Genomic DNA, 27,124 nt, shown 5'->3' on the forward strand with positions numbered 1-27,124 from the left:
AATTCGATGTGCCGTCATGGGATTGTTCAACACCGCTTGTATCCTCAACGCACATTTGACCACATTCGGACAAAGCTCCTCCCTGTCTATTCGTTCCTTTACAAATAGGTTACCGCTCTGTAAATCCACGTCAAAGAACTCCTGGCTGGTGCTGGCAACCACACGCAGACCTCTGGCGTGCAACTCGTGCACGTTGAGGTTGAAATCCTTGGCGATGTTCCCCAGCACGAAGCCTTTGTTCACCTCCTCGCTCACGGAGTAGGACAGTTGCGACGCGGACGAGCCGCAGACACAAAGCAGCAAAGCAAAGAGCAGCCCCGAATCCCGTCTTCGTTGACGCATCCTCATCGTCAATGCCGCAAAATCAGCGCAATTCCGTTCTCATTTGTCCACATTGAGATAATTCCGCCCGATGCAGCGTTGCTGTCCGGAGCTTTCTGTGCGCCTTCTGCGCATGAACTCGCGGCTGGTGACGAGTCCCCCCCCAGCCCCGCCACCCCCCATGCAGGGCGGAGTAGAACTACTGAAGGGTCGTCTTGCACGCTCCTTCCTATCTACGGTCTCTTGCGACCCCGTGTGGTCGATGAAAGATACGACAGTCTTTCCAGCCACACAATGCCAGAAGAAGAGCAAAATAAACGTTTGAAAAAGCTGACATTTAAGGCTGACAGATGACAAAGTAAGGAAATATGTAATTTCACGTTCCACTTTCGTGAATAACATCTTCAGAACGAAAAAAAAAGTTTCAACTCAAAAGTAATTTTGCTGACATGAATCAAAATAATCAAAAAAAAAAAAAAAAAAAAACAAACACACAAACAAACACGTATTAGTTTGGACGTCATTGTTACTACGACTACAACGCATAATAATAATTATAATACTTCATTTGGAGCCACCAGGGGTGGAAATCGTGGGTGGCAAACACAAGGCCCGGAGTCCACATCCGGCCCACACATCATTTTATGTGTGACCCACAAAAGCAAATCAATTGCTTCAGAGTTCATGATGCTTGCTAAAACTTGTGCCAAAATGTCAAATTTTCAAATGCAACAAATACATAAATGTTGATATGATTAAAGCATTCTTGGGTGACCAAATACCTTTTTGACACGAACTAGAATAAAAGTTGAAGAAAGTATTATCCTTGACTTTGTTCGGATTTCAAAACAACTGAACCATCGGTTTGTTGTGTATATGAAATACTATCATGAGGCAATTCAAGTTTGATTTCATATTTCCACTTATAACAGACCTCCGTAGCACCCACTGACAAAAATGAGTTTGACACTCCTGTCTTCACTCCCGTGACGTCAGCCGGTGTGGTTTCCCTTCCCCGTTAGTGGCAGTCTGACTGCGATCGACTAACGCAAAGTCCACCGTTCACTTGTCGTAAACTGGCATCCGATCCAGCTCACCGCCGCTTCGAACAGGATCAGCCACAAAAGACAAAAACATTGATGGATGGATTCTTAATCTCATATATCACATGAATAACTCAATAAACCGTACCAGGAGAAAGTCTAGCACTGCGGGCAGTGACATTAGAGTTGTTTTCCACCACCAAGTAGAAAGTGAATTTTTATGAAAAGCAAAGAAAAGAAGTCCATCATCACAGAGACCACCAGAGAAAAGCCAACATTGCAAGAAACGCATCAGGCCTTCATGTGAAACCAACACCACCAGCTTGAAATAAACCTACTCCTAAAATGGAGAAGACACTCAAACTCAATCTTCCATCTGTGTGTGGTTTCATTTTCGTGAATGTTGTAAGGATAACTGTTGTGCTTGGACGTGTTTGAGATGAGTAAGATATTATCAGAACTACTGGAGAACTTTGATGTCAGCATCAGTGTTGTGACTTGTTTTCAATCTGTGATAGTTTATGAGTTGCTCTGAAACACCAGACGAGAGGCGGTCAGGTATTGGGGACAAAATATATCAATTGCTAGCCTACCTTCTCGCTGTTTGGCAAAGTCTGAGTCCTGGTAAAGGTGTCGCCTCCGTGAATGCTGATCAGTTCGGCCTCGGCGGGGGGAAAGGCCGCGGGGAAAAGCACCAGGTCGCTCTTGAGCGTGTCGGAGCCCAAACACACGTCGTACTGCTGCGTCGCTTTGGAGTAAGACCAGCTCCCGTCGGGGTGGGCGGCAATCACGGGGGCGCCGCCGTCCGTCCGTCTGCGGCATTTGAAGGCTACGAAAGCCAGCAGGCTGAGCAGAAAGACCAGCGACACGGCCGCGATGGCGATGAGCAGATACAAGTGCAAACGGGAGAAGCTCTCCTCCTTTCTGGGCACATGTCTGAACTGAGTGCGGATGTCAGCTGTGCTTTCAAGCACCAGCACATCAATGGACACCGTCGCCGACAGGGAGGCTTCTCCGTGATCGCACACCGACACCACCAAGGGGTGACTTTTCAGGTCATCCTCGCTCATTCTCCTCCTGGTCCGAATCTCCCCGCTGCCGCTTCCGATGCGGAAGAGCGGCCCGTTGCCGCCTTTGGGCTCCGACAGCTGGTAGGAGAGCAGCGCGTTGTAACCCGAGTCGGCGTCCACGGCCCTGATCTTCGCCACAAAGTATCCCGCTTCGGCGGAGTAGGGGACGCTCTCGCCGTTGGCCGAGCCGTGCTCGGAATAGGGCGGCAGAATGCGGGGACTGTTGTCGTTCTGGTCCAGGATGAAAAGGTTGACGCTCACGTTGCCGCTGAGCGGAGGGACGCCGCCGTCCGTGGCCTGAACTTGGAACTCCAGCGTCTGCAGCGTCTCGTAGTCGAACGACTGCAAGCTGACGATGTCGCCGCTCTCCGGGTTGATGTTCAGAAGTGATGAAATTGGCACATTCCTCGGATAAATATCGAGCAACGTGTATGACACTTTTGCATTTTGGCCCAAGTCGGGATCATGTGCTTTCACGGAACAAAGAGAATATCCCGCTGGACTATTTTCTTCGACATAAACATTAATGACGGGTTGCATAAATCGAGGTGCATTATCATTAACATCGGAAAGCTGAACTGTAATTATTCTTCTCGTGGACAGAGGTGGACTTCCTTCATCTGTGGCAATGATGGAAACATTATAAAAAGAGATGTTTTCTCTGTCCAGTGCTCCATCAACTATTAATGAATAATCATTTTTGTAGTTGGAATTTAACTTAAAAGGCGGTGACCCGAGCACCTGGCAGTTGGCTGCCCCGTTGTCGCCCGCATCCTTATCGCTCACGGTAACCAAGGCAACAATTGTCCCCAATTCTGCGTTTTCCTTGACTGGGGTCATCAGTGACGTCACCGTTATCTGGGGGGCATTGTCGTTCACGTCGACTACCTCGACGAGCAGTTTTGCATGCGCGCTACGAGGAACGGGGCCTTGATCCGCTGCCTGGATCCTGACTTCGTAAGCGGGAGTCTCTTCATAATCTAAAGCCCCTTTCACGGTGATTTCTCCCGTTTCCGAATTGAGATTGAAAACTTTGGACGGCTCGTTGTTGCCTCGTTTAATGAAGGAATACGTGATCCTGCTGTTTATGCCTTCGTCTATATCCGTTGCATTTAATTTAATGACAAATGATCCCCGTGGGGCGTTTTCACTCACACGCACTTTATAAAGCGACTTGCTAAAAACGGGCGTGTTATCATTCACATCCATGACGACGACTCTAATTTTTAACGTGCCCGATCTCGTCGGCTTTCCCCCATCTACAGCGGTGAGCGTGAGCTCATGAACAGGCTGTTTCTCCCGATCTAAAGATTTGTGCAGCACGAGCTCTGCAGACACGCCGCGTTTTCCTGCACTTTGCACGTCCAACGTAAAATGTTCATTTGGACTCAATTTATACGTGTTGACTAAATTACTTCCCGTATCCAAATCATCTGCTTCTGGGAGGAAATATCTCTCTCCCGGTGCTACGTTTTCAGAAATCTTTAAGGTGTGTACTTCCTCCTCAAATTTTGGCGAGTTGTCGTTCACGTCTACAACATTGATGTCAATGCGGTGCACGGTCGTCGGGTTGCTCAGCACCGCCTGCATTCTCACAAGGCATTGTGCGGCGTTGGGACAAAGCTCCTCCCTGTCCATTTTGTCGTGAACAAAGAGGTTCCCCGTCCGAGGATCTGTGTCAATATATTTCTTACTGTAACTTGAAACAACACGCAGGTCTCTGTTGTGCAGCTCTTGCAAATCGAGGTCCAAATCCTTGGCGATATTGCCCACAACCGTGCCTTTGTCGGTCTCCTCGGAAACAGAGTAAGAAAATTGCGAAGCAGATCCACAGCAAAAGAGAAGCACGGCGACGACGCCGATCCACAAATACTCGTCCGCCCTCATCCTTGCACAATAAACCACAATCCGACTGGGAGAGCACATCCAATGTTCGCGTATCCGCCAAGAGCGCGAATCTCCGGCGACAGCAAGACTTCCCCCTCTCGTCACAAACAACCAAATGACCAAAAAAAAAAAAAAAAAAAAGCTCAGCCAACGAAAGATTTGCAGCCGGAGTGAGGAGCCGTCGCGCATCATCCTCATTTGCGGTCTCAGTGCGACATCGTGTGGTCAACGACTGTAAAAACAGTAAAAGCTCGAATACTTTTCTGAGGCACCATGAGGGGAACCCCAGACATAAAGGGGAACAAATATTCTTGACGTTTATGAAAACTGCTTTATATTTCGAATGAAGTACAATGATGTATGGACCTTTTTCGATATAACCAATGATAACTTTGAACGATTCCACACAAAAATGCCTTCGTTAGAAAGCTTAGATTTGGAGATGAATATTGGTCAGATGAAAATATACTGTCCATGCCACAGCCAAAGGTGTTCTGACAGAGATAATAATATTTATTTAATTTTTATTATTTTATTAATTACTCTAATTGTATTACAGTATTATTATTATAATATTTTTATTATAGTATATAAAGTATACAATCTTTGAGGAAGCGGCATCATACAAACAAATATTGTGCACGAGCTTTTGATAAATATATTGACGACTTTTGCTTCTACAGAGAGGGTGACACAAGCATGTTGGGAACATAACAACTGATCCATAATTGATATGACAAAAGTCAGGCATAACAGCAACTCCACTGCCAGAGAAATCACAAAACAAACCCTCAACTACAAAATCACGCTGAAGAAAAATTACATTTGAAACTCAAAATCATCTGAGGGGGACCTCACTTGGAGCACGTGACCACATGGCAAAACAATGCTTTCCATTTCTATTGCAGATGTTCGTCATCTTCACAACCAGGCCGCAATACAAACCTGGAATTTACAAAACTGAAAAGACGGTGGGAGCTTTCACAAAACCGAGTCAACGACAAGTTTGTTGTGTCTTGAACAAAATAAAAAACAATGCTATTCATCATTTGGTAAAATGTGAGAAAGTCTCGTGAAAAAATGGAGTTTAAAACTTTAAAGTTAGACTGTTTGTATACACACTACACGTACAAACAAATTTATAAACCTACCTTTTCGCTGTTTGGCAAAGTCTGAGTCCTGGTAAAGGTGTCGCCTCCGTGAATGCTGATCAGTTCGGCCTCGGCGGGCGGAAAGGCCGCGGGGAAAAGCACCAGGTCGCTCTTGAGCGTGTCGGAGCCCAAACACACGTCGTACTGCTGCGTCGCTTTGGAGTAAGACCAGCTCCCGTCGGGGTGGGCGGCAATCACGGGGGCGCCGCCGTCCGTCCGTCTGCGGCATTTGAAGGCTACGAAAGCCAGCAGGCTGAGCAGAAAGACCAGCGACACGGCCGCGATGGCGATGAGCAGATACAAGTGCAAACGGGAGAAGCTCTCCTCCTTTCTGGGCACATGTCTGAACTGAGTGCGGATGTCAGCTGTGCTTTCAAGCACCAGCACATCAATGGACACCGTCGCCGACAGGGAGGCTTCTCCGTGATCGCACACCGACACCACCAAGGGGTGACTTTTCAGGTCATCCTCGCTCATTCTCCTCCTGGTCCGAATCTCCCCGCTGCCGCTTCCGATGCGGAAGAGCGGCCCGTTGCCGCCTTTGGGCTCCGACAGCTGGTAGGAGAGCAGCGCGTTGTAACCCGAGTCGGCGTCCACGGCCCTGATCTTCGCCACAAAGTATCCCGCTTCGGCGGAGTAGGGGACGCTCTCGCCGTTGGCCGAGCCGTGCTCTGAATAGGGCGGCAGAACGCGGGGACTGTTGTCGTTCTGGTCCAGGATGAAAAGGTTGACGCTGACGTTGCCGCTGAGCGGAGGGACGCCGCCGTCCGTGGCCTGAACTTTGAACTCCAGCGTCTGCAGCGTCTCGTAGTCGAACGACTGCAAGCTGACGATGTCGCCGCTCTCCGAGTTGATGTTGATCAAGGTGGTGAGCGGCGGCGACTGGCCGCTACTTTGCAAAAGCGAGTAAGTCACGCGTCCGTTTTGCTCAATGTCGTCATCGAGCGCAGCCACTTTGTGTACGAGTGCCCCCGGTGGACTATTTTCCTGGACGTAAATGTTGACGAGGGGCTCTGGGAAGCGGGGCGCGTTGTCGTTGACATCGGCGATCTGGACATAAACTCCCCTTGTGCTGGACAGCGGTGGAGCCCCTTCGTCACTGGCAACGATGTCGATGTTGTACACAGACACGCTCTCTCTGTCGAGAGGGCCGCCCACAACCAAAGAAAAGGAGTTCTTATAATTTGACTGGAGTTTAAAAGGCACGTCGTTCTGAATGTGACAGTGCACCAAACCGTTTTTCCCTCCATCTTTGTCCAGCACAGACACGATTGCAATAGCGGTGCCAATCGTTGCATCTTCCCTCACCGTGCTCATCAAAGATGTTACAGAAATTTCCGGGGCATTGTCATTGACATCTAAAACCTCGATCAGCAATTTGGCATGAGAGGTTAACGGAGATGAGCCTCCATCACTGGCCTGAACTCGGAGTTCAAAAGCACTTATATCCTCAAAATCAATAATTTTCTTGTTTGTTACGATTCCATTACGTTCATCAATTGTGAACATATGTCTTTGTGGTTCTTCCGCCCCTGCACTAAAAGAATAGGTTACTTGTCCATTTTGTCCAGCATCTAAATCTGTTGCATTTAATGTTATTATTGATGTGCCAACTTTTGCATTCTCATATACACTCGCTTTGTACAGATTTTGACTGAAAACAGGAGCGTTGTCGTTGCTATCTAACACATTGACAACGATCGTCATCGTGCCTGATTTTGCCGGCGTTCCTCCATCGATCGCAGTCAACATGAGAGTGATCGTGGCCTGTTTTTCTCGGTCCAAAAGCTTCTGCAGCACTAATTCTGGTGTCAAACTTTCTCCTTTATGTATTTCAAGGAGGAAATGTTCATTTTGGCTGAGCTTATATGAATTTACAGAATTTTTGCTGACGTCTGTGTCATGAGCTGCATGCAAGGGAAATTTCGCCCCTGATGCTGTGTTCTCACTGATATTTAACACCTGAACCTTTGTGGAAAACGATGGGCTATTGTCATTAACATCTAATATCGTAATTTCAGTTCGGTGTAATTTTAAAGGATTATTAATAATGGCTTCTACGACGAGTGAACACTTGTCTTGTTTTTTGCACAGCTCCTCCCGATCGATCCTCTCATTGACGTAGAGGAGGCCAGTCTTGAGGTTTACCTCGAAATATTTCCTCTTGCTTCCCGCAACGATCCGAAAGCCGCGGGACTCCAAATCCTGCAGGTTTAGGCTCAAATCCTTGGCGATATTTCCCACCACGGTCCCCACATTCACCTCCTCCGCCACGGAGTAAGAGAGCTGGCCGCACGCGGCTTCCCAGTAACGCTCCAGCAGCACGAAGAGCAAATACGTCCGCACGGAGCTCCATCTGCCCGCCGCGCGCGTCATGCCGGGCGCGAGCCTCAAAAGGCAGCGAGATGGAAGGAATTATGTTGGAAAAAATACAAATCACATAAAACGGAAGATTCCCGAGTGAATGTGGAGGAAAAAGCCAACCAAAGTCCGTGTGGCGACCCCCGTCGCGTCGGTCTCCTTCACCGTCTGAGCTTCTTTGTTCAGTGACGACAAACATCGCGCACATTTGGGAGGAGCCCCGCGCCGTGGACGACGCTGCTCCAATGCCACGGTCCACTCTCCCCTCTAGTGGACGTTTGCGTCAACTACAGCCGGCGTCGCGCACCACTTGCAGTCAGGGCCGGTGTCAATTACTCAGTCCGATATTATTCATAATATTTAAAAAAGACGGAGATCGCGACTATAAGGTGATTTTCAACAATTCCCTGATGTCCAGGAAAAGACTTGAATGAAATATCGCGAACATCAGTCGAGAAATGGCTGACTATGAACTCACAAGCGCCCGAGATTTTACTTTTTCCAAGATAAACAACAGCAAAAAATACAAGTGTTTTTTTTCCACTATGCCCCCCACCGCCCATATATAAATCTAAAAAGCAAATAGTATTTTGTGGGTTATGTATGGTTGCAACAATAACAGGAATTATACTCGTGAATACTTTAAATGGACGTATTCCTGAGAAATGTGGCAATACAACACTTCAAAATTACCCATAACAATGCTTTCAGAACCACGGACAGCACATCTGACAAACACAAAACTGGCAGCAGTCTTTGCAAAAATGAAAACTACAATACTATTTTCTGGATATAACAAATGTAAACTCTCCCTTGAGGCTTAACAGACCTAATATCAATATTACATTCTGAATTTATCCAACCATTGCTCCACAATATACATGTAGTGCACTTGCTAAAAGCAACTGGTTACCCCTTTTTTTCATTGCATTAGTAAGTTTCAGAAAATATTATGTATGGACACCCAAAGTGAAACTTCTGAAGACACCATTAGTGTTGCAGACTTGCTTAATTTCAATCTATGCATCATTACAAGTGTTGAAGATTGTTCTTACTCCCCTCTTGTGTGTTGTTACATATTTGAGCAATAAAGCTGATCCCGATTCTGATAAAACCAGCTTGACTTCATCAAGTAGGTCTTTCCGATTGTGGCTCTTCTTTTCGTTTGGATTTGTCCCATTCCAGGTCACCACAGCCTGTCATCTTTTTCCATGTCAGCCTTTTTCCTCCATCCTCCTCTTTCAACACCAACTGCCCTCGTGTGTTCCCTCGCGACCTCTGCGACCCCTGCCAACCTTCTCTTTGGTTTTGCTCTCGCTTGCTTGCCCAGCAGCTTCATCCTCTTCACTCTTTGACCACTACAGCGTCTCTCTATGTCCAAACCATCAAAGTCTGCTCTCGCCAACTTCAACAGCAAAACATCAGAATCGTCTTTATTGGCCAAATGTGCAAAAACACACGAGAATTTTTTTCTCCAGCAGTCGGTGCTGCCCTGGTATGACATTCAGAACAAAGAACAACAAAGTAACAAGAACAGAGAACAAGAGACAATTCTGTTTATAGGAAGTGTTCCGTCCTCTGTTGAGCTCTTTTCTTCTCGCTCCTCAAAAGAAGTTCAACATCATCATTTGCTCTACTTCACGTCATCTCTTCATCGTGTCACTCTTTCATCCGCTCATCATGGCCAACCACACCACTGACTAATAATTGTGCCCTTCATCCTTGCAGATAATTTGATGAATAATAAGTGCGTTTAAAATACATGTTACAACTTTGCATTTGGTGATTTGTGATTTTGGTGACATCTAAGGTGTATGAAGTCAACAAAATATGGGTATGCGAAGAAACCAAAGATGGGTTCAGCCTACCTTCTCGCTGTTTGGCAAAGTCTGAGTCCTGGTAAAGGTGTCGCCTCCGTGAATGCTGATCAGTTCGGCCTCGGCGGGCGGAAAGGCCGCGGGGAAAAGCACCAGGTCGCTCTTGAGCGTGTCGGAGCCCAAACACACGTCGTACTGCTGCGTCGCTTTGGAGTAAGACCAGCTCCCGTCGGGGTGGGCGGCAATCACGGGGGCGCCGCCGTCCGTCCGTCTGCGGCATTTGAAGGCTACGAAAGCCAGCAGGCTGAGCAGAAAGACCAGCGACACGGCCGCGATGGCGATGAGCAGATACAAGTGCAAACGGGAGAAGCTCTCCTCCTTTCTGGGCACATGTCTGAACTGAGTGCGGATGTCAGCTGTGCTTTCAAGCACCAGCACATCAATGGACACCGTCGCCGACAGGGAGGCTTCTCCGTGATCGCACACCGACACCACCAAGGGGTGACTTTTCAGGTCATCCTCGCTCATTCTCCTCCTGGTCCGAATCTCCCCGCTGCCGCTTCCGATGCGGAAGAGCGGCCCGTTGCCGCCTTTGGGCTCCGACAGCTGGTAGGAGAGCAGCGCGTTGTAACCCGAGTCGGCGTCCACGGCCCTGATCTTCGCCACAAAGTATCCCGCTTCGGCGGAGTAGGGGACGCTCTCGCCGTTGGCCGAGCCGTGCTCGGAATAGGGCGGCAGAATGCGGGGACTGTTGTCGTTCTGGTCCAGGATGAAAAGGTTGACGCTGACGTTGCCGCTGAGCGGAGGGACGCCGCCGTCCGTGGCCTGAACTTGGAACTCCAGCGTCTGCAGCGTCTCGTAGTCGAACGACTGCAAGCTGACGATGTCGCCGCTCTCCGAGTTGATGTTGATCATCGAGGCTGTTTGCGTTGCTTTAAAAGAACTTCCAATCAAGTGATAGGCTGCTTTTCCATTTTCAGCCGAGTCAGCATCCGTAGTCGTCAACGTGTAAATAGTTGTTCCAACTGGACTGTTTTCCTCCAGATAAATATTAATTGCAGGCTCCGCGAAATGAGGCGGATTGTCATTGACATCAGAAACCTGAATGTCGATGACACGCGTCGTGGACCGAGCCGGCGTTCCGTCATCAGTCGCCGCGAGTGTGACGAGATGCCGGGGGGTGGCCTCTCTGTCGAGAGGTCCGTTCACCAACAATGAGTAGTAATTTTTGTAGTTCAACTTCAATATGAACGGCACCGATCCAACAATTGTACACTTTGTTTGGCCATTTTCCCCCCCATCCTTGTCAGTGATCATCACCATGGCAACGGCAGCGCCTATCTCAGCGTCCTCTTTCACGGGACTCATGAGAGATGACACGGCGATTTCGGGCGCGTTGTCGTTGACGTCAATGACCTCCACCAAGACTTTGCTGTGCGCCAAGCGAGGAGGAACGCCTTTGTCGCGCACTTGGACACCGAGCTCGTAGGCTTGAGTGTCCTCATAATCAATCGCAGCTTTGACGCTGATTTCGCCTGTATTCTCATTCAAGGCAAACACGTGATCGGGGTTAAATCGCCCTCGTTCTGCAAACGAATACGTCAGTTGCCCATTCACGCCGTCGTCCAAATCGGTGGCAGAAAGCGTCAGCAACACGGTGCCGATATCTGCATTTTCAACAACTTGGACCTTGTAGAGAGATTTGCTAAACAAAGGAGAATTGTCGTTGACATCGAGAACATTTATGAGGATTTGGATGGTGCCGGATTTCGGAGGTTTCCCCCCATCGACGGCGACCAGCGTGAGGTCGACGACTGCCTGCTTTTCTCTGTCTAAAGCTTTCTGCAGTAACAACTCGGCTGACACACTTTCGCCGCTGCTTTGCACATCCAAAGCAAAGTAGTCGTTGGGCTTTAATTTATAAGTCTTCACGGAGTTGACGCCCACGTCGGCGTCGTGTGCGAGGGGAAGCGGGTGCCTTTCCCCGAGAAAATAATTTTCAGACAAATCCATCGTTGCAGTTTCTTGATTAAAAACCGGAGCATTATCATTAATGTCTTGAATGACAACCTCAATTTGGTGAAGCCTGCGAGGATTACTCATCGTCGCTTCGACGTTTAAAGAACATTTCAGCACGTTGGGACACAGCTCCTCCCTGTCTATCCTCTCGCTGACGACCAATATTCCAGATTCCACATCGACGTCGAAATATCGCTTTTTGTACGCGGAGGTGATGCGCAGCCCCGTGGCTCGGAGGTCCTGCGCGCTGAGGTTGAAATCCTTGGCCAGATTTCCCACCGCGGTCCCTTTGTCTGCCTCCTCCGCGACGGAGTAGGATAGCTGAGCCGCGGTCCGGCCGCGCAGACAAAGCAGAGTGCAAAAAAAGCCCCCGATGATTATCCATCGGTCCGGAGAAGCCATTGCTGCTCAACTTGACAACATCAATCCCGTTTTCCTGTGCTATATATATATATATATATATATAGAGATATCCACAGGCGATGATCAAAAAATGAAATTGTTTAAAAAAAAACAAAAACAAATGTATTTCCGTGGCAGTATTCCTTTGGCGCTCCTGCTGGCTTCTCGTGGCTCGTCTTATTGTTAACTGGGTTGGGGCGACAACGCCGAGCACGCCCTCATTCGTGACGTTTTCCACGTCAGGGGAGTTTCTGCACCCCGCACGCATTTCAGTAGCGCGGTCTCCAGCGACACCATGCGGCCGTTGAGGGAAATACCACTTGAAGTCAAACTCGGATGTGTAAATAGTGTCCAGTACACACATTTGACAAATGGGAACCTACTGGACAAGAGCGAGCCCGCAAGCCAGTTCAGCCTTTTTTGGCAATTCAGAATAAGATGGAGGGTTTTAATTTGTATATTTCCGGATCAGTTGTGTAATACGTCGCCATGCTTGTCCCGTCCTATTCAATTCGTGGTACGAGGAAACATTTTAGGCAAGTGGGATGAAATAATTCAGAAGTTTAGACAGGATGGGAGTACGCCTGCATTTCAGAACCACGGAGAGCGTCCTAATCTGTTTTTTTTTTTTTTTTTTTGTGCTTTTCAGAACCAGAATCTGAATCATTTTAATAGTCAAGTATGGAACAACACACAAGGAATTTGTATCTGGCAGTCGGTTTTACTGCCTGATTTCAAATTTCATTTGGGAGAACAAGTCCACTTAATGCTCGGATATCAGCACTTCAAACTTGACGCGTGCGCAATAATTGGATGAGTTCATCTGCGACAACATACAATGCTGTTAGCGAGTTTATGCTGCACTTGTCAAAGGTGACTTAAGGTTTGGAAAACAAATCAGATTCATGATTGAAAATTGAATGAGAAATCACAATGTTGTGCATTTTTGCCTTCTCCGCAAAAGTAAAGTGTAAACGTTTATCATACGCCAGCAAACTTAAATTTTCCTTTCACACAATCTGCAATAAAAAAAAATAAAAAAATAACACGAGAAATCAAATTTGCCACAAAAGACAACTCTTGGATTTGTTTTATATTTAAATATAATTGGTTGTTTCTCTATCTTCTCTTTATCTCCAATGACCTTTCTTTTTATGTGAATCTATGTAAATCCCAACAGCAAAACAGCATGACGACAAAGGGCATTAAATCAAAGACATGAATTCAATTATTATATTCTTTGTCCCAACCATATTTCTCTGCACACAACAAACTGCTCTGAACCCTCAGGTGGTACCGTTATCAAAAACGGACAATATGAAAAGGATATCACCAAAGAGAAAACAAAGTAACAAATAAAGTTTGGCGCTCCATCCATAATTGCAATTTAAAACTCGACGATGTAAAGCAAAAGCCATTTATCACCGAAAGACTGATGCAAACGGGAAAAGTGTTCTCTGGACTGACAGCACCACATTTCAATTTGATTTTGGAAACTGTGCACATCATGTCCTCAGAGCCAAAGCGGAAAAGAACCATCCGGGCTGTTACAGATGCAAAGCTCAAAAAGTCACAATCTACGATGGTACAGGGCTGCGTTAGCGCCAATGGCATGGCTAACTTAATACATATGCTGCCATCCAAGTAACGTGTTTTTCGTGGATGCTTATTTCACCAAGACAATGTCAAACCACATTTTGCACGTGTTACAAGAGCGTGCCTTCGTAGGAAAATACTGCGGATATTACAGTGGCCGGCCGAGAGTCCAGACCCATCTCCCATTGAAAATGTGTGAAACATTATGAGGTATAAAATATGACAACAGAGATCCCGGACTATTGAACAGCCGAAGCTGTACATCAAGCAAGAATGGGAAAGTCTTTCTCTTTTAAAGCTTCAACAATTAGTGTTGTTGTAAATGTTTCCAAACATTGATTGAATGTTGTTAAAATAAAAGGTGATGGAACACCGTGGTAAACTCGACTCTGCCCCACTTTTTGTGGAACATGTTGCAGCCATACAATTCTACATTCATGATGTGTGGCTTTTCTCCAGACACTCCGGTTTCCTCCCGCATCCCAAAAACATGCAACATTGACTGGACATTCTGAATTGCTCCGGCAGTGTCATTGTGAGTGCGGCTTTTTGTCTCTTTTTACCCTGGAATTGGCTGGCAACCAGTGCAGGGCCCCTGTCGGCTGGGATAGGCTCCAGCACTCCCGTGACCCTTCTGGGGATAAGTGGCTAAGAAAACGGATGCATGGAGTATTCTCATAATATAAAAACTCCGCACCTGACATTTCAAGTTAGTTGTGTTCTAAATTCATCCAGTTTATCTCCTCCACATTTACATTTGACCAATCTCACTTAGTCAACATCTTCCGTTTGCGTTTTACGATCTTTAAAAGGTGATTACGTGATTAGAATGGGATAGTACAAGTAGGACAACACAGCTCAACGTTGTTTTTCGTGACTGTGTGAATCGACAAAGAGCGTTTAAGAAAATGCTCGTACCTTCTCGCTGTTTGGCAAGGTCTGAGTCCTGGTAAAGGTGTCGCCTCCGTGAATGCTGATCAGTTCGGCCTCGGCGGGCGGAAAGGCCGCGGGGAAAAGCACCAGGTCGCTCTTGAGCGTGTCGGAGCCCAAACACACGTCGTACTGCTGCATCGCTTTGGAGTAAGACCAGCTCCCGTCGGGGTGGGCGGCAATCACGGGGGCGCCGCCGTCCGTCCGTCTGCGGCATTTGAAGGCTACGAAAGCCAGCAGGCTGAGCAGAAAGACCAGCGACACGGCCGCGATGGCGATGAGCAGATACAAGTGCAAACGGGAGAAGCTCTCCTCCTTTCTGGGCACATGTCTGAACTGAGTGCGGATGTCAGCTGTGCTTTCAAGCACCAGCACATCAATGGACACCGTCGCCGACAGGGAGGCTTCTCCGTGATCGCACACCGACACCACCAAGGGGTGACTTTTCAGGTCATCCTCGCTCATTCTCCTCCTGGTCCGAATCTCCCCGCTGCCGCTTCCGATGCGGAAGAGCGGCCCGTTGCCGCCTTTGGGCTCCGACAGCTGGTAGGAGAGCAGCGCGTTGTAACCCGAGTCGGCGTCCACGGCCCTGATCTTCGCCACAAAGTATCCCGCTTCGGCGGAGTAGGGGACGCTCTCGCCGTTGGCCGAGCCGTGCTCGGAATAGGGCGGCAGAATGCGGGGACTGTTGTCGTTCTGGTCCAGGATGAAAAGGTTGACGCTCACGTTGCCGCTGAGCGGAGGGACGCCGCCGTCCGTGGCCTGAACTTGGAACTCCAGCGTCTGCAGCGTCTCGTAGTCGAACGACTGCAAGCTGACGATGTCGCCGCTCTCCGAGTTGATGTTGATCAAGGTGGTGAGCGGCGGCGACTGGCCGCTACTTTGCAAAAGCGAGTAAGTCACGCGTCCGTTTTGCTCAATGTCGTCATCGAGCGCAGCCACTTTGTGTACGAGTGCCCCCGGTGGACTATTTTCCTGGACGTAAATGTTGACGAGGGGCTCTGGGAAGCGGGGCGCGTTGTCGTTGACATCGGCGATCTGGACATAAACTCCCCTTGTGCTGGACAGAGGTGGAGCGCCTTGGTCAATAGCGACAATCGTGATGTTATAGTGGCTTTGAGTCTCTCTGTCCAGCGCCCCGTTTACTATTAACGAATAATAGTTTTTATAATTTGTGTCCAATTTAAAAGGAGTCTTATTTGCAATGGCAACTTGAACGACACCGTTGCTCCCTCCATCCTGGTCCATCACGGAAACGAGAGCAACAGCAGTTCCGACCTCAGCGTCCTCCTTGATTGTGTGCAGCAGTGACGTCACACTAATCTCAGGAGCGTTGTCATTGCTGTCCTCCACTTCCACTAAGACTTTACAATGTGTTGAAAGTGGTGGTTGGCCTTTGTCTGTGGCCTGTGCATGAATCTCAAAGGCTGAATTTGCTTCGTAGTCAATCTGACTTTTAAGTCGAATGTGACCTGTTTTAGGATCCATTTCAAACAAATGCAAAACCTGATCCTGTCCTTTTTTCCTCAAAGAGTATTCTATCTCACTGTTCAAGCCCTCGTCCTCGTCTGTTGCATTCAGCGTGATCACAGCGGAGCCTGCCGGGGCGTTTTCTTGTATTTTAATTTTGTATAATGACGTGCTAAAAACAGGAGGATTGTCGTTACTATCCAAAACATGGACAATAATTTGTGATGTTCCTGACCTGGGTTGGGTTCCTCCGTCTAGCGCCGTCAGCGTGAGCTTTATCACAGAGTCGCGCTCGCGGTCTAACGCTTTGTGCAGCAGCAACTCCGCAGACACACTCTCGCCCCCTTTGTGGACCTCTAAGGAGAAATATTCGTTGGCACTCAGCTTGTACGTCTGAATGCCGTTCTTTCCCACATCCGGATCCGTTGCCTCGATTAATCCGAATTTCACACCCGGTAGTGTGCTTTCTGCGATGTCAAGAGATTGCAAATCCTCAGCAAATACGGGCGCATTGTCGTTGATATCTATTATGTTTACCTCCAAGCGATAAAGATTTAAAGGGTGATTGATCACAGCCTCCACGCTTATCGTACATTTCGGAGCCTTCGCGCACAGCTCCTCTCTGTCTATTCTTTCACGGACAAAAAGAAGACCAGTCTTTAGATTGGCGTCGAAATATTTCGTCTTAGAATTGCTGACGACCTGAAACAAGCGAGATTCTAAAGTGTTCACGTCGAGGTTGAGATCCCGGGCCATATTTCCCACAGACGTCCCTGGGTTTACCTCCTCTGACACGGAATAGGAAAGCTGTCCACTGGCCACTTTATGCAAACATTCCAGGAGCAGCGCAATCAAATACATCCAGTAACGCGACGTTTCCCTCGGGAAATACATCGTCCGAGCCATCCAGTCAAAGGTACGAATCCAATCCGAAAACCAAAAGCAAACAGTGGGAAAAATACAAGATTCGGTCCTGGTCCAAATTATTACAATCCAAGTATTTCTTTTTTGTATCTCTGAGTGTGCAGTTGTATTCGTCCTCCCATCGCGGCTCTTTGTCTGACACATCAGCCGGATTTTATTTATTTATTTATTTTTTTTTCATGGGAGGAGCCTCACGTCACAGAATAGCCTGATTTGCCTTCGCAATGTCGTGGTCTATAGGGCCTCCACGTGGCCAAATTGTGTAACTGCAGCCAGTAGGATGACATGCCGGAGAAGTTTCCCTTCACTTCAACACATTCAAACGTTGCGATATTGACACAACGATAAGAGAAACTTGACGGTGGCCTGAGTAAAACTGTTGACATTATTTTCGTTTTGAGAAGGAAAAGAGCTCAATGTCTGTAGATTGCCACCTTCATAAAGTAATAGCCCGTCATCTCCCCCCCAGAAAACACACGCACATACAAAACTGAACCAAACGCTGACTATATTATATTTGTTAGTACCTTCATTTCAGGAGTAGAACTGAATGAGCTGTTCAAGTGAGGATGTACGATTGGCAATTTTAGAAGAGGCGTCTGCATTATGGGTGGGGAAAATATGTCAAGCATTCACCAGACCTTAATTTGAGGAATGTGACAATATTTTAATTGTGCTCATGCAAACATCAAAATGCAACGACTTCCACAATTGAAATGTTTCATCACTTAATACGCTGGCTTTGGTCACCTGCAACCCAAATGTTGTTCTAGTCACATCTTAATAGACTGAGGTCAGGGTCAGTCTATTCGGCACCAAGGACGGGATTCTGACCATCGAAAGTGGCTTGAAAGCATCTGCCGGAGAAGGCGTGCCCAAACCTTTTTGCCCCAATGGGGCGCAAGATTGTTTCATCACTGCGAGTGCCGTGAAGACAGTAAGAAACATGAGAGAAATCGAAGGCCAACTCGCAAGCTTGCGAGAACGAGCCTTTATGTGCAATTGCGCAGTGACATGTCAGAAAAGTCGACAATTGGTCAAACCGATTCTCAATCAATCAATGTGCGAAATCAACATATTGGCCACACCTGAATCAAGTGACGAGATGGATAATAAATAATGTATACGTTTTGGTTTTTTTTTTTTTTGACCAAAACTGCCTCGTGGTCGACGCATTGGGCAGCCCTGTCTCAAAGGCTTTATAAACTGTGCTTATACAGACCGACCTTCTCGCTGTTTTGGCAAACTCTGACTCCTGGGAATCAATCATCACTTTTATGTCATCATTCCACAACGTGTACAACACTATAATTTAACCGTTTCACACTTTCCCCTTACGTCAACAAGTCAGATAATAATTGTGGGCTGTTGTCATGGGAACTGAGACCAGAGATGTAAAACTGAGTAAAACAGCTTGACAAAAAGCAATGCGTAAATATAACGATATAAAAGTTCATTTTCATAAGACAACAACAACTTTGTGCTCTGTATTAGATGAACTGTTGGCGGCGCGTGATTGCACACGACAGCAACACGTTGCTAGAAATACAAAGAACCGAGGAAAAGACAAAAAACCTTTGCAGCCTACCTTCTCGCTATTAGGCAAGGTCTGAGTCCTGGTAAAGGTGTCGCCTCCGTGAATGCTGATCAGTTCGGCCTCGGCCGGCGGAAAGGCCGCTGGGAAAAGCACCAGGTCGCTCTTGAGCGTGTCGGAGCCCAAACACACGTCGTACTGCTGCGTCGCTTTGGAGTAAGACCAGCTCCCGTCGGGGTGGGCGGCAATCACGGGGGCGCCGCCGTCCGTCCGTCTGCGGCATTTGAAGGCTACGAAAGCCAGCAGGCTGAGCAGAAAGACCAGCGACACGGCCGCGATGGCGATGAGCAGATACAAGTGCAAACGGGAGAAGCTCTCCTCCTTTCTGGGCACATGTCTGAACTGAGTGCGGATGTCAGCTGTGCTTTCAAGCACCAGCACATCAATGGACACCGTCGCCGACAGGGAGGCTTCTCCGTGATCGCACACCGACACCACCAAGGGGTGACTTTTCAGGTCATCCTCGCTCATTCTCCTCCTGGTCCGAATCTCCCCGCTGCCGCTTCCGATGCGGAAGAGCGGCCCGTTGCCGCCTTTGGGCTCCGACAGCTGGTAGGAGAGCAGCGCGTTGTAACCCGAGTCGGCGTCCACGGCCCTGATCTTCGCCACAAAGTATCCCGCTTCGGCGGAGTAGGGGACGCTCTCGCCGTTGGCCGAGCCGTGCTCGGAATAGGGCGGCAGAATGCGGGGACTGTTGTCGTTCTGGTCCAGGATGAAAAGGTTGACGCTCACGTTGCCGCTGAGCGGAGGGACGCCGCCGTCCGTGGCCTGAACTTTGAACTCCAGCGTCTGCAGCGTCTCGTAGTCGAACGACTGCAAGCTGACGATGTCGCCGCTCTCCGAGTTGATGTTGATCAAGGTGGTGAGCGGCGGCGACTGGCCGCTACTTTGCAAAAGCGAGTAAGTCACGCGTCCGTTTTGCTCAATGTCGTCATCGAGCGCAGCCACTTTGTGTACGAGTGCCCCCGGTGGACTATTTTCCTGGACGTAAATGTTGACGAGGGGCTCTGGAAGCGGGGCGCGTTGTCGTTGACATCGGCGATCTGGACATAAACTCCCCTTGTGCTGGACAGCGGTGGAGCCCCTTCGTCACTGGCAACGATGTCGATGTTGTACACAGACACGCTCTCTCTGTCGAGAGGGCCGCCCACAACCAAAGAAAAGGAGTTCTTATAATTTGACTGGAGTTTAAAAGGCACGTCGTTCTGAATGTGACAGTGCACCAAACCGTTTTTCCCTCCATCTTTGTCCAGCACAGACACGATTGCAATAGCGGTGCCAATCGTTGCATCTTCCCTCACCGTGCTCATCAAAGACGTTACAGAAATTTCCGGGGCATTGTCGTTGACATCTAAAACCTCGATCAGCAATTTGGCATGAGAAATCATTGGGGAAGCTGCCCCATCACTGGCTTGTACTCTGATTTCAAAGACGTGTTCATCTTCAAAATCCAGATTCTTAATGTTTTTAACCATGCCAGTCATCTTCTCTATCGTAAATAAATTATTCTGTTCCCCTCCACCAACTTCACTTAAAGAATAGAACACCTGCCCATTTTGTCCAGCATCTAAATCAGTTGCATTTAATCTTATTATGGATGTATCAATATCAATGTTCTCATAAACACTCGCTTTGTACAGATTTTGACTGAAAACAGGAGCATTGTCGTTGCTATCGAGCACATTAACAACAATCGTCATCGTGCCTGATTTTGCTGGCGTTCCTCCATCGATTGCAGTCAGTGTGAGTGTGATCAAGGCCTGTTTTTCTCGGTCCAAAAGCTTCTGTAGCACTAATTCTGGCGTCACACTTTCTCCTTTGTGTATTTCGAGGAAGAAATGTTCATTTTGGCTAAGTTTGTATGAATGTACTCGATTCTTACCAACATCAGCATCATGAGCTGAGTGCAGAGGAAACTTTGCTCCTGCTGCCGTGTTTTCAGTGATATTTATCACCTGCGAATTGCTCAAGAATGATGGATGGTTGTCATTGACATCTAATATTGTAATTTCAATACGGTACAATTTTAAGGGATTATTAATCACGGCCTCGACAGCGAGTGAACACTTGGTTTGTTTTCTGCACAGCTCCTCCCGATCGATCCTCTCATTTATGTAGAGGAGCCCAGTCTCAAGGTTTACCTCGAAATATTTCCTCTTGCTTCCCGTAACGATCCGAAAGCCGCGGGACTCCAAATCCTGCAGGTTTAGGCTCAAATCCTTGGCGATATTTCCCACCACGGTCCCCACATTCACCTCCTCCGCCACGGAGTAAGAGAGCTGGCCGCACGCGCTTCCCAGTAACGCTCCAGCAGCACGAAGAGCAAATACGTCCGCACGGAGCTCCATCTGCCCGCCGCGCGCGTCATGGCGGGCGCGAGCCTCAAAAGGCAGCGAGATGGAAGGAATTATGTTGGAAAAAATACAAATCAAATAAAACGGAAGATTCCCGAGCGAATGTGGAGGAAAAAGCCAACCAAAGTCCGTGTGGCGACCCCCGTCGCGTCGGTCTCCTTCACCGTCTGAGCTTCTTTGTTCAGTGACGACAAACATCGCGCACATTTGGGAGGAGCCCCGCGCCGTGGACGACGCTGCTCCAATGCCACGGTCCACTCTCCCCTCTAGTGGACGTTTGCCTCAACTACAGCCGGCGTCGCGCACCACTTGCAGTCAGCGCCGGTGTCGATTCAAGCCACAAAAATCCATCACACTGATCATAAATGATAGAAAACGCTGTTCCACAGACTCGCGTGATTTTCAGGCATCTCGGTTGTATGCAGGAAAAAAAACCACACACAAATGAAATTCTGCCACTATTACATGAGCAAGTTAATGTTTTAGAATGAAAAGATATCCGAGGTGTTAGTTTTTCAAAATAAACAACAGCAAAACGTGATCGTATATTTTCCATTAAATATTTCCTTACATGTAGAATAATATACGTGGTCCAATTACAACTGGAAAACACACGAGATCAGCCATTTGAACAGATGGACGGATTTGTAAATCCAGGAAGGTGAGTGTGAATAATTGTTTCTATGTGCCCTGTGATTGGCTGGCGACCGGTCAAGGGCGTAATCTGCCTCCTACTTGAAGATAGTTGGTATAGACTCCGACACCCCAGTAAGGAGAACCGGTTCATTTCGTAGATCAATGGATATGTCGAAAGCCTCGATAACTATATTCATATTTAATTCTGACGAATGCATAAAATAAGCATTCAGAACCAGACATAAAGTGTTTGAGCACCATGGACAGCGCATCTTAAAATACGACTATGACAGCTGCTATTACAAAAAACAAACAAACAAAAAACATAACCTTAAATTATATAATACTGTCAACTGTCTTGAGCAAAGTGTAAAACTCTTTTAAACAAGTTGCTCCTGGCTAAAATACAACCCTTGTCCTGGTCCACTGACTGTCAAGTCAAATATTCAATATCAAAATCTTCTTGGATGTACTAATATGAAAACATTTAATTTTAGGACAGCAATTTTAAAGAAAGATGCACCCAACCTAATCGAGAGAAGCTTCATCTTGGAACACGACACCGACATAACACACAACCAACGCATCAAAAGACGTCGTCAGGCGGAAAGAGTGGAAGGTCTTGGACTGGCCAAGTCAATGACATGATCAACACTCATTAGAGCGTTTATTTTACCTCGTGAAGAAAAGAGTGAACAGAGAAACTCCCAAAAACGAACAAGTATGGAAAGAGGTTGCAGTAAAGGCCTGGAAACGCATCTCAAACAAAGAATGGAACAATACTTTTTGAGGGGATTGCACTTTTAAAGACGTACATATATTCACGTGCGGAGTCCTGGTGATTTGTCAAGAGAAATCTGATTTCAGGACAATGGACAGAAAGTGCAGGATTGACCTGCAAAAAAAAAAAAAAAAAATGTACACGCTGCCATGTCTTCAAATGAGTACAAACTCTTTTTGCTGAAGATCTTCACCTATATAGATGTCAACAAATTCAAATAGTCAAGTGCTAATCATCACTTTTATGTCATTGTTCCACAACGTGTACAACACACTATGATTTAACCTTTTCACACTTTCCCCTTCCGTCAACAAGTCACGTAATGATTGTAGGCTGTTGTCATGGCAACTGAGGCCGCAGGTGTAAAACTGAGTAAAACAGCTTGACAAAAAGCTATCCATGAATGTAACGACATAAAAGTTCCTTTTCAAAAGACAACAACAACTTTGTGCTTTATATTAGATGAACTGGTGGCGTTGTGTGAATGCACACGAAAGCAACACATTGCTAAAAATACAAAGAACCGAGGAAAAGACAAAAAACCGTTGCAGCCTACCTTCTCGCTATTAGGCAAGGTCTGAGTCCTGGTAAAGGTGTCGCCTCCGTGAATGCTGATCAGTTCGGCCTCGGCGGGCGGAAAGGCCGCGGGGAAAAGCACCAGGTCGCTCTTGAGCGTGTCGGAGCCCAAACACACGTCGTACTGCTGCGTCGCTTTGGAGTAAGACCAGCTCCCGTCGGGGTGGGCGGCAATCACGGGGGCGCCGCCGTCCGTCCGTCTGCGGCATTTGAAGGCTACGAAAGCCAGCAGGCTGAGCAGAAAGACCAGCGACACGGCCGCGATGGCGATGAGCAGATACAAGTGCAAACGGGAGAAGCTCTCCTCCTTTCTGGGCACATGTCTGAACTGAGTGCGGATGTCAGCTGTGCTTTCAAGCACCAGCACATCAATGGACACCGTCGCCGACAGGGAGGCTTCTCCGTGATCGCACACCGACACCACCAAGGGGTGACTTTTCAGGTCATCCTCGCTCATTCTCCTCCTGGTCCGAATCTCCCCGCTGCCGCTTCCGATGCGGAAGAGCGGCCCGTTGCCGCCTTTGGGCTCCGACAGCTGGTAGGAGAGCAGCGCGTTGTAACCCGAGTCGGCGTCCACGGCCCTGATCTTCGCCACAAAGTATCCCGCTTCGGCGGAGTAGGGGACGCTCTCGCCGTTGGCCGAGCCGTGCTCGGAATAGGGCGGCAGAATGCGGGGACTGTTGTCGTTCTGGTCCAGGATGAAAAGGTTGACGCTCACGTTGCCGCTGAGCGGAGGGACGCCGCCGTCCGTGGCCTGAACTTTGAACTCCAGCGTCTGCAGCGTCTCGTAGTCGAACGACTGCAAGCTGACGATGTCGCCGCTCTCCGAGTTGATGTTGATCAAGGTGGTGAGCGGCGGCGACTGGCCGCTACTTTGCAAAAGCGAGTAAGTCACGCGTCCGTTTTGCTCAATGTCGTCATCGAGCGCAGCCACTTTGTGTACGAGTGCCCCCGGTGGACTATTTTCCTGGACGTAAATGTTGACGAGGGGCTCTGGGAAGCGGGGCGCGTTGTCGTTGACATCGGCGATCTGGACATAAACCCCCCTTGTGCTGGACAGAGGTGGCCTTCCGTTGTCTTTGGCCACGACGCTAATGTTGTAGTGCGGCGATCTTTCTCTGTCTAGCGGCTCAGCAACTAACAGTGAAAAATAGTTTTTGTGATTTGCTTCCAGTTTGAAGGGAACTTCGTTTTGAATCTGAACAGTCACGTGACCGTTCTCACCGCCATCTCGATCAAAAAGTGACAGCAGTGCGACCGCCGTCCCCACGCTGGCGTCCTCCGGCACGACGTCTTTCAACGAGGTCAGCGTGACCTCGGGAACGTTGTCGTTGACGTCCAGCACCTCAAGCAGAACTTTGCAGTGCGCGGACATGGGCGGGTTGCCCTTATCGCTGGCCTCCACCCGAATCTCGTACGCTCGTTTTTCCTCGTAGTCAATGTGACCTTTGACCTTAATCGCACCTGTTCGATCCTCGATTTCAAATACGTCGAGCACGTGATCTTGATCTTTGCTTCTTAATGAATACACAATCTGGCTGTTCGATCCGTCATCGGCATCGGTGGCGTTGACAGTCACGATTCTCGTGCCTGTCGGTGCATTTTCTGTCACTGTGGCCTTGTATAGAGACTTCGTAAACGTGGGCATGTTGTCGTTGTTGTCTAAAACGTGGACTATAATTCGAGAGGTGCCCGACCTTGGCGGGCTCCCCCCGTCGACGGCCGTCAGCGTCAATGTGATGCGAGGCAGCGTCTCTCGGTCCAAGGCTTTCTTCAGCACCAGCTCAGCCGAGACGCCGCTGCCGCCGCCCGCTTTGTGCGTCGCTAATGAGAAATGCTCGTTTTGACTCAATCTATACGCGCCGAGGCCGTTTCTGCCCACATCTGCGTCGCTGGCTTCAGACAAAGCAAATTTAACGCCCGGCAGCGTGCTCTCCGCAATATATAAATCCTGCATCTTTGCGGCGAACGACGGCGCGTTGTCGTTAACATCTAAAACGTCGACATCGACGCGGTACAGTTTTAGCGGGTTGTTGATGACAGCCTCCACACTGATGGAGCATTTCACCTCCTCCGTGCAGAGCGCCTCTCTGTCTATTCTCTCATTTACATAAAGCGCTCCAGTCTTGAGATTGGCCTCGAGGAATTTCTTCTTTGTGGTTGACACAATTTGAAACGAACGGGTTTGCAGGTCCATCACGTTGATATTTAAATCCTTGGCGATGTTCCCCACGAGCGTGCCGGGGTTTAACTCCTCCGAGATGGAATAAGAGAGCTGTCCGGACGCTGTTTTCCACTTACCCTCCAGAAGAAGAAGCCCCCAAAAAACGGTCAAATATCTCCATCTGCAAGGCATGTTGATGTCCAATATGAGCAAAGCGTGAATTCAAAGCAATTCCTCTTTTTTTGTGCGTGCTTGCCCGCGTTTGTTGCTCCGTCCTCTGCCTCTTTAAAATAAAGAAAGAGTGCCTGATCTCTCTCTCCCGGCATCTGAAACCGGGAGGGGCTTCAATGCTCTTCCTCCTCTGACGGATAAAGAGCGACGCTTGGTGGTCGAAGTGTGCATGTGCAGAGGCGACTGCATCCGTCATCATGCACCAACGATAAGGAAGTGATGCCTTTTATTGTGAATGGGAAACTTTTTTTTTGGGCCCCCATAAAGGGCAAGTATGATCATTCCATCTCATCTCAAATATCACAGTATGGAATATATATTTTCTCGCCAATCTGCACTCATTGGTCTTCCACTCTCTGAAAACAAGGAATCGTTTCAACTGTCCGGACATATGAGAGGATGCTTCCCCATGTTTTGACATTCTTTCATAATTTATCATCAATTCATTCGAACGTCCACTTTCCTGATAATCCCGGCATTAATCCCCGCCCGCATAAACTGCCACCCTAACCCCACCGGGTCAAAAACGTGATTTTATTAGGAAGAAATATTAACAACCACCACACACTGATCCATAATCATTTCTCCAGCACCGATATGCATTGCTGTATTAATCATACCTCACAATGACAAGTGAATTTGATTAAAAGGGTATCCGCGTGTTTATATTCACGAAAAATCACCTTTCCCCTGACGTGATGATGATTCATACAGTTGGATAATTACAGTCAGGATTATGAAAACCATCGTGGAATCCTGGATAATCTGCATCCGCGCACACAAGTGTTAGTCAGCAGAGCAAAGGCCGAATTTATTTTTTTTAAAAGCATGTCGCTCGTCACGCTCGTGACCTCGCGACCTTATTTGCAGGCGAGCGGAGCACGAATCTCTGCTGCTTTCCAAGAAATCCAAAACGCTGTGAATTCCGGCAGTTTCCGGGCAATCAAAGTTGTGACGTTACTCGACATTTCCGGAGAAATATGTTCAAACGTATCATATTTTGCGGGCAAAGATGCTGCAGCACTTTGTCCTCTCAGATGTAAAAATCAACCTTATCTTCCTTTTAATTTGTTGACTTTTCATTGGGAACCTCCACATTCTGTGCACACTGATGAAAGAAGCCTCCCTCAGGAAGTGCTTAATAATATATCACAACTATATGAAGGGTTAACAAAACAGTTTTCCTCGCTCAAAAGTTGTATGGTGGATAAATGCCTCCTTGTTTCTGTTCTTTGCACTTATATGAAAGAGAAAGGAAACATCTTGACACAGTGGATTAGGTGAGAGCCCGAGGCCAGTGGACGACCTGTGGGCTTATTTTATGATTCAGGAATTGCGCCACATAGCCCCTCGTGGGGATTAGCAGCTTCGCTAATGAATGGATAAATGGAGTTGGAGTCACATTTAGAGAGGAGCTGCTGCATGCGTGTGCGCTTGGGTTGAGTGTGTCCCAGCTGTGTGTGGGGGGGGGGGGGCTCAATCTCAGCAAGCCGAACAGGCGACCACGCACCCCCATCCCTCTTCTCTCTGGCCTTCCTGTCTCCATAGTAACGCCATCGTCCAGGCGACTCTGTTTGAAATAAATACACTGGTGTTTTTGACCCACTTCTAAATATTCATCAATGGGCATTGACAAATTGCAGCCTCCCTGAATGAATCAGGTTAAAAAAAAAAAAGATGCAAACCGAGCCCACTCGGGGGTCAACTCGCCTGCCAACAGTTGCTGCTGCATTGCTAACGATGCTCTGCTACAGCACATCCACTTCACCACAGCGGAGCCGCGGCAGCATCTTTGGT

The 27,124-nt window shown here is 48.1% G+C and overlaps 4 protein-coding genes across 6 annotated transcripts in view; all 4 read right to left on the reverse strand.

Moving 5' to 3' along the window:
* Positions 1–25,288, reverse strand: part of LOC133508654 (protocadherin alpha-C2-like) — a 62,653-nt gene extending 37,365 nt beyond the window's left edge. For 2 of the 3 annotated variants that reach the window (XM_061834920.1, XM_061834924.1), the window contains exon 1: positions 1,958–4,321. In XM_061834920.1, coding sequence (XP_061690904.1) covers positions 1,958–4,321 — 2,364 coding nt within the window. Of the gene's footprint in view, positions 1–1,957; positions 4,322–22,912 lie in introns of those variants that run through there. The other variant, XM_061834917.1, reaches the window with a different exon arrangement.
* LOC133508655 (protocadherin alpha-10-like) lies at positions 5,461–7,984 on the reverse strand. The gene has a single exon (XM_061834925.1). It carries the CDS (start codon positions 7,846–7,848, stop codon positions 5,461–5,463), a length of 2,388 nt encoding a protein of 795 aa, XP_061690909.1. The 5' UTR covers positions 7,849–7,984.
* Positions 9,693–12,116, reverse strand: LOC133508660 (protocadherin alpha-13-like). Its single transcript, XM_061834930.1, has one exon. It carries the CDS (start codon positions 12,069–12,071, stop codon positions 9,693–9,695), a length of 2,379 nt encoding a protein of 792 aa, XP_061690914.1. The 5' UTR covers positions 12,072–12,116.
* Positions 14,526–17,105, reverse strand: LOC133508973 (protocadherin alpha-3-like). Its single transcript, XM_061835577.1, is given in 1 exon segment — positions 14,526–17,105. A coding segment is annotated over 1 exon segment (2,448 nt). The 5' UTR covers positions 16,974–17,105.
* Positions 25,289–27,124: the final 1,836 nt, after the last annotated feature.

This window comes from Syngnathoides biaculeatus, chromosome 11 (assembly GCF_019802595.1).
Source record: "Syngnathoides biaculeatus isolate LvHL_M chromosome 11, ASM1980259v1, whole genome shotgun sequence".
NCBI classification, from domain to species: Eukaryota; Metazoa; Chordata; class Actinopteri; order Syngnathiformes; family Syngnathidae; genus Syngnathoides; species Syngnathoides biaculeatus.

What these genes read in the sequence shown, in the direction of transcription:
- LOC133508655 (XM_061834925.1), bottom strand. Translation starts at nt 7,848, where the DNA reads ATGACGCGCGCGGCGGGCAGATGGAGCTCCGTGCGGACGTATTTGCTC.
- LOC133508660 (XM_061834930.1), bottom strand. Translation starts at nt 12,071, where the DNA reads ATGGCTTCTCCGGACCGATGGATAATCATCGGGGGCTTTTTTTGCACT.